Source organism: Chinchilla lanigera, unplaced genomic scaffold, assembly GCF_000276665.1.
Source record: "Chinchilla lanigera isolate Chin_1 unplaced genomic scaffold, ChiLan1.0 scaffold00069, whole genome shotgun sequence".
Taxonomy (NCBI): Eukaryota; Metazoa; Chordata; class Mammalia; order Rodentia; family Chinchillidae; genus Chinchilla; species Chinchilla lanigera.
The window spans coordinates 734,504-741,890 of record NW_004955470.1 but is presented as its reverse complement, the minus strand read 5'-3'; the positions used below and the strand labels follow the sequence as shown (position 1 = coordinate 741,890).

The following is a 7,387-nucleotide window of genomic DNA, read 5'->3' as shown; positions in this document are numbered from 1 at the left end:
CAACTGGGATGTGGGAAAAGAAAAGGGAAAAGGAGAAATTTTGTATGTATGTATATACAGGATAATTAACATAATTGTTCTACTGTCTTCTATTTCTTTGCTGAAAGAAACTGTCAGTGAGTCCTTGACTGATCAATATTGCATGTCTCTGTTTTCATGAGAAACCACTTTGAAGATATCAATATGTAATACAAGAAGCATTGTTAACTTCCTACCAGTTTGTTTGTAACTCTGTATTGTCTGTACTGCTCTTTTGCTATTTTGTAAAAGATTGTCTGTCTGTTAATGTTTTCCTCCTTTTATTTTTAAAGTAAAAAAGTAAAAAATATGTTAGAAATATATTTTCAATTTCAACAAAAATCCTCTGGAATCAGTGTTTTGGTTGTTTGTCCCTCTTACAAAATACCTGGAAAAACAAGCAACTTAAAGGAACAAAAGTTTATTTTACTTTAAAATTTCAAAACTTCAGTCTAGGGTCAACTGGCTCCCTTTCTGTTAAGCTTATAGTAAGGCAGAGAAAAGCTGCTTGCCTTCCTGGCAACCAGGGAGCAGAGAGAAAAAATACAAGCCAGAGAAGGGGGGCAAGGGACACAATATAGTACCTAGGGGCATACCTCCATCAGAAAGACCTCAGCTCCTAAATTTGTATGATCTCCCAATAATTTTATCAAATTAGTATCTCATCAGGGGATTAATCCTTGGGTACAGTTAGAGACCTCACATTTCCCTCATCTGCCAAAGCTCTCTCTGAGAACACATAAAATTTCAGGGGCATATTTCAATCTAAACCATAATAGAACTTGAGTTTTATTCTCTGCTGTCACATATACATGGGGTGAGTGGGGGAGAGACAATGTGAGAGAGACACAGCTAGAGACAGACAGAGAGACAGACATTGCTATAACCACCGCCTACAACAGGAGAAGTCACTATCATGCCAGCTGGGACTGGGTGTGGCTCCCATATCCCCAGGTCCCCATTAAAGCTACACAGCCTCATGTAGCAGAGAAACTCAGACGTGGGAGCCACCTCCCCTGTGGGCCAACCCATGCCACGGGCTCCAGCACTACTGTTGCTCAACATAAGTCTGTGCTTCAGACCCCCACTCAGTGCAACTGTAACAATTGCTAAAGACCTGAAAAAAACTCAGATGTGTTTATTCTTGTAAAAGTAGTGGGATCTTGGATAGGATCAGGAAAACTGTGGTTCTTTCTTCGAACTATGCACTTCGAGTCTCAGCTCAGTGTGTAAAATTGCAGTGTCACGAACCTTAAGATGGCAGGAAACTGTAGTATCTTCTTGCCAAAGGATGGACTTGAGCAGGGTAGAGAGAAGAGCAAGATCCTTCAGTCACGTTGCTCACCAGTCACCTGCCACGTCCCCTGGGATCTTCACATACTGTTGCACCCACCAGGGGATTTACATAGTGCTCACTAGTGAGGACTTTCCCTACAAGTCTAAAATAAAAGCTCAGTTATAATCTTGTTATGTTTATTAAGACTACTGAGCTCAGTTTCCTAAAATGAGGGATCCTATTTAGTTCCTGAGGGTGTTCCTGCTCTGGATCCCTGGTAAGGGCAGAGACAGATGAGGAAGGAGATGCGGTGAGTGGGGTGAGCTCTGGGACCCAGCTGCTGCACACGTGTGTTCTGTCACTGTGTGAGACGAGCAGGTTTTGTCCTCCAGGATGGGGCACTTGAGGTTAGAGGGTGAGGGAAGTTCCAGAAGGAGCATGGACACGCCTGCTCTGGTGGAGACTGACAGCGATGCAGGGAGATGGTGTGGAAGACTTCGAGAGGCCCCTGAATGCTTTGCTTATCACCTCCAGCTACACTGGGTGCCTGAAGCAGGAGGGACAGCGAGGTAATACAAGTGCCCTGTGAGTAACCAGCTGTAATGACAGGGAGAACGAACTAACAGCTCATGCTAGTTTTCCCCATCTGCCCACAGTTGTCATGGAAACAGCATAAGAACCTCAGAATTCGTGGAGACTGATGCAGAAGAAATAGATGTTGAAAATTTCACACGTGGGATATATTTTTTTATATGATCACATTTGGTAATATTAAGAAATTTGTTTTTTCCACTTATCAAAGTCCTTAAACCTGTCTTACTATTTATTCTTTTGTTAACATCTCTGAGACAGCCTCCTATCTTTAGGAGGAATGTGCTGTGAGTCATTACTAATGCCTTTTCCCTTTTGAAAGTTCAGATGGAGTTTTATAAATTCATAATAGCTAGAAGATTCTAATGAAAGAATGCTTGATTTGTCTCAATTACTGTTTGCTGATTGCAAGGGGGGTTCTTGCAATATTAAAAGTGGGGTTTGAAATTTAGAAGGGCAAAGGGAAAAATAGACTGCATAAAGGTTACCACAGCCTCTGCTGCAACATGTGATGTGAGATTAAGACTTAAGCTGGTGAGGTGCAGTAGCAGAACATATACAAAATGTTCACTTCTCAAAGGGAGAGAAAATCATGAAAAACGAGTGATTCCACACAACTGAAAGGGGATACATGGGAGACTCTGATGATTCTCACATTGCTTGCTGCAAAGAAACCTTAAAATTCAGCGAATTAAAAATGACGAGACTCCACCGTCTCTGAGAGAACAGCCCACAAGGAAGTAGGTGTTTCTGGTAGGGCAAGGCGTTCTTCTCTATGAGGTCACTGAGTGAACAGATGGTTCTGTCGCCCACTGCCCTTAACTTCCCTCTCTCCTCCTACATCGCTGCTCCTGCTGTGTCCACTCCTCGGCCCACACAAGTGATAAAATATGGAAACAGAATAATTGTCTTCTTAGAAGCAGTGAAACCCAGGCTTCCTGTCAGTTATAATACTCCTGATAATTTGAGAAATTATCCACGGTGAGGATCTGTTGATAGACTCACCTATTTTGATTAGTTTTGTTTGTCTGAATCTGAACACATTTAGAGGAGTCTAGGAGAAAATGTTGTGAGCATAAAGTACACTTATAGCATCCCTTTTGAAACAGCCATTTGTTATTTGATGGCTGCTGTTCCAAAGGTGGCTGTGACTCTACATCCTTGAACAGAGAAGTTCTTTTTCCTTTAGTCTTTTAGTCTCTTCACTTGTCTTGGGTTTTGTACTGCTCAATGTACTAGATGCAATTTAGTTATGATAAATATATTCATTTTCACTATAGAAGTTATTTTCTTAGTATTGCCACCTATGATTTACCATATCAAACATGAGTATAATTCAAATTTACACTGTTTTGTTTGCAGTGAGCTATAGAAATGTTATTCTTGTTCAGTTTCTTGTACTTTAATTTTGTATTATTGTGGGTCTACAGCTATATATGTTATAGAAACCTCACAATAGAATTTCTGCCTAATATAATTTTATATGTATAAAGAAATTGAGAAATAAAAGAATAAGCCTATGTTTATGTAGTTCATTTAGTTAATCCTATCAACATTCTAATTTATCCTTTATGGTTCTTATTTGTTTACACAGAACTGAGTTACTGTCCGGTGTCTTCTCCTTCCTCCAGTACAACTCTGTCTGTGTTGTGACTGTCAAATGTGTTCTATTTCTCCATGTTATGGGGCCAAGGTACAATTACACACATATTTTATACAATTGCTTCTCAGATCACTGAGAGCAGGAAAGTACTCTTTAACTCTCCTTCATGCTTTGTATCTTCCACTTTCCCCTCTCTCCATTCCCTACTATCACCTATTCCACTTCTTCCTTCACAGTTTTTTCTGTGTTCTAGGAATCTAAGATAAATGGGTCATACAGTGTGCTTTCTTCTGTGGAATATTCTATGAAGGATAGTTTTCAAGGTGAGAATACATTGTAGGATATAGTCATATGCTGTATAATGTTTTGGTCAATGACAGATCACATCTCTAACTGTGGTTCCATGGGATCAGAAGGTACCAGGAAACTTCATATCACCTATGGATGCTGTAGTCACTGCCATAGGAAAGTGCATTATTCATGCATTTTTGGTGATAGTGGGATAATCAAACTTATCACTGGCAGTCATACCATTACCTATAACATATAATACATGATAATGATCATAAAATGATTATGTTACTCATTTATGTATTTTTATATTATGCTGTAGGTCATTACTTTAGATTGTGGTCATTATACTTATTTAAAAGCTCACTGTAAATAACATGCTGTGTTACTCCAGCAGCAGCCCCAAGCATCTCTTCTTTACCTCACACTGACTGTATCATTTTCTCTCATCCTTGATGTATAATTCATACTACTTTCTTTGTCACACCTGCTAAGTATACAAAATCCACTGCAAGTGTTTGTAGTAAGAAGCTATGTGAGGAGACTGACATGGAGACAAAGTTAAAAGAGATTAAGTACCACAGAGTTTGAAAATCACTGACAGTTGTTGATTGCTAGTCAGGCCTGTCCCATTCCACCAGAGCTATGACATTTAGGAACCGAAAACAAGTGACAGAAGCTGTGTCACTGAAAGAATCAAGACCAGTAAAAGTTTGAGAAGGGCCCATCTCAGATATGGAGAAGCCGCTAAGGACTTAGAGTGAAGGTTTGTGGGAAGGTTGCAGTCAGTTTTGAGGGTAAAATGAGACCCTTGTGATCTTGAAGCCCTGGATCCTCAAGGGCGTTAATAAGCACAGACTGCCGGCGTACTGCAGGCACGATATTGTTGTGGAGAGTCCTGCTCTCTTCCAAGGTGCCCTTTAGGTTGCTATGCGATTGAAGTGGAGAAGTGCTGTTCTCACAATAATGTTCCTTCAGAATTGTTCTCCTTGGTGACAGTGCCCCGCACATCTTCGTTTACTGGTAATCTTCATCCCCATATGAAAGTGACATTTCTTTCTCCAAACTCTGTCTTTTTAGTGCAAACAATGGTCAGGAAGGTATAGCAGCTTTTAAAGATCTCTGACTGAAAACACACGTATTGATTCTTATCCCCCTTTTGGATACTCTAAATAATGGTGATATGAATATGGCTTTGTTACTTTTCTGTCATTGCTGAGACAAAATACCTGATGCCCAACATTAAAGAAGGAAAGGTTTGTTTAGCTCACAGTCTGTGGAGGTTTCAGTCCACGCTTGGCTGGTTCCAAGGCACAGTGGCACATGGCAGAGAGCAACAGTTCATGGCAGTGGAAGACAGCAAAAGCAACAAGAGCAAAAGGGAGGAGTTGGGGCAAGCAGCCTCTTTCTCCCCCTTACATATGAAGACTCTCCACCCCAGGGCGGGTATAGCACTCACACCATAATCCCAGCATTTGATCATGGATCAATCATAAACCCTAAAAGGCTGCCCAATGACTGCTTGAGCCTTTGGGAGGACATACAGACACAAACTATAACAGAACACAAGTATGCAAATATCCACAGTGCTTTCAGTCCTTGCTTTCACTTCTTTTGAGTTTATACCAAGGAGGCGTGGAATTGCATGGTAATTTTTCTTTTAATTTTAAAAATAAAAGGAGGAAAATATTAGCAGACAGACAACCATTTAGAAAATAGCAAAAGAAAAATACAAACAGTAGAGTTACAAACAAAGTGGTAGGAAATTAACAATGCTTGTTCTATTACATATTGATATCTTCAAAGTGGTTTCTCATGAAAACAGATAGAGACATGCCGTATTGATCAATCAAGGACTCATTAACTGTTTTTTTCAGCAAAGAAATAGAAGACAGTAGAACAACTATGTTAACTATCCTGTATATTCTTATGTACAAAATTTCTCCTTCTTTCCCTTCTCCTTTCCCACATCCCAGTTGCCCTTTGCCCTTGAGCGTTTTCCTTTCCTTTCACAATGTGTATCATACCTCCAAGTTTTTATTCAACAATTTGATTACCTGCTAGAATCTCCTTCATAGAAACCACATTATTTTCCTTTCCCACTAGGAATGCACATGTTTGCAATTTCTCTCCAGCTTCAGGCACTGCTGATTTTCTAACTATAGTCTTAGGTGTGGAGTACTGTTTTGTTGTGGCTTTGACTTGTATCTCCCTAATGAGTAGTTAGATTGATCATCTTTTTATTTGCTAATGAACACTTTTTATGTCCTCTTTCCCTTTTTCCTTTTGTTAGTACGCATTTGCAGTACATGAGGGTCACAGCCACTGTCGGGGACTGGTACACACAGGTAACACACTTCAGCTCCCCACTTTCCTGCCTCTCTCTACCACCCTTTTATTTTCCAGAATCACATTCATTCATTCATGAGACCATATAAAGTTAATTACCATTTATACAGACTGAAAAGCGGAGGAACAGGTTGTAGAACGTATAAAACACCTAAGACAATTGTACTGAATCAAAGTATACTTTTAGATGATTTCTCCATTCTAGATTACAATGTGCTTTGGGAAAATGTATATTGAAGTCCATAACCTATATCTTTTTGTTGTTGAATTTCAGGATTTATTGATATACTCAGGTTAGGAATTACTTCTTGGATATATGATTTTACAATACTTTATGCCATAGAGTAGTTTTATGTCTGTTAACTTTCTTAACGGCATTCTTTGATGCACCAAAGTACTGAATTTTAATAAAGTTCACTGTGCCTACTTCTTCTCTTGTTGTCTGATTTTGTGCGTATCTGAGCAAAAAAGTCCAAATCTAAAGTAATGAAAGTCTTACACAAGGCTGTCTTAAAAGTATTTCATAATTTTATGTCTTCTGCTTGGATATTTTATCCATTATAGTTGACGTTTACAGATGATGTAAAGTGAGATAGAGTTGGCCCGGGTGTGAAAAATGTCCCACCAGCGCCCTCAGGACTCCGCCTGGCCTGGTGCTTCCTTCTCAGTATTCGAGGAGCAAAGTGCTATTACGTGTCCTTCTGCTGAAGAGGATGAGCCAGTGTGCCTCAGACTTCTGAAACTGACATCTTCCCCAATATTATAGTTCCATGCGTTCACATAGGACTTACATCTCACTCTCTGCAGCTCTTGTGTATTCCTCAGAACACCCAGATTCATGCTAATTTCCTGCTGTATAATCAACATGATGTCATCCACACAGGGTTGTATGTGTGATGCTCTGTGGAAGGTCTGCATGACCAAAGTTTCCTCTAGGTACAATGTGACAGGGAGCAAGAGGGTTCACACAGGCTGAGGCCAATTCTGAGGACGTGAGTTCATTCCAGATGACTGCAATCTCTGCCACAGTGCTGTGACTGATTGCAGGTGCTCTGCTCCTGTGTCCTGACTGTGGTCCCGCCTGGGGCCAGCTCTTCAGAAGGCCAGCCCTGCCCCTCCCTGGGGAGAGCTTATGCCCTCTGAGCCAGGACAGGGAGAGCCACCACCTCACATATGTAGATTCAACTTTATAAAACAGAGAGAGGGAGAGAGAGAGAGAGAAAAGGAAAGAAAGAAAGAAAGAAAGAGAGAGAGAGAGA

General features: G+C 40.4%; 1 protein-coding gene across 1 annotated transcript in view; it reads left to right on the top strand.

The window, feature by feature from the left end:
- Positions 1–1,766: 1,766 nt before the first annotated feature.
- Positions 1,767–7,387, top strand: part of LOC106150277 — a 14,070-nt gene continuing 8,449 nt past the window's right edge. The window contains exons 1-2 of the mRNA XM_013522689.1: positions 1,767–1,879; positions 6,073–6,127. Coding sequence (XP_013378143.1) covers positions 1,767–1,879; positions 6,073–6,127 — 168 coding nt within the window. The remainder of the gene's footprint in view (positions 1,880–6,072; positions 6,128–7,387) is intronic.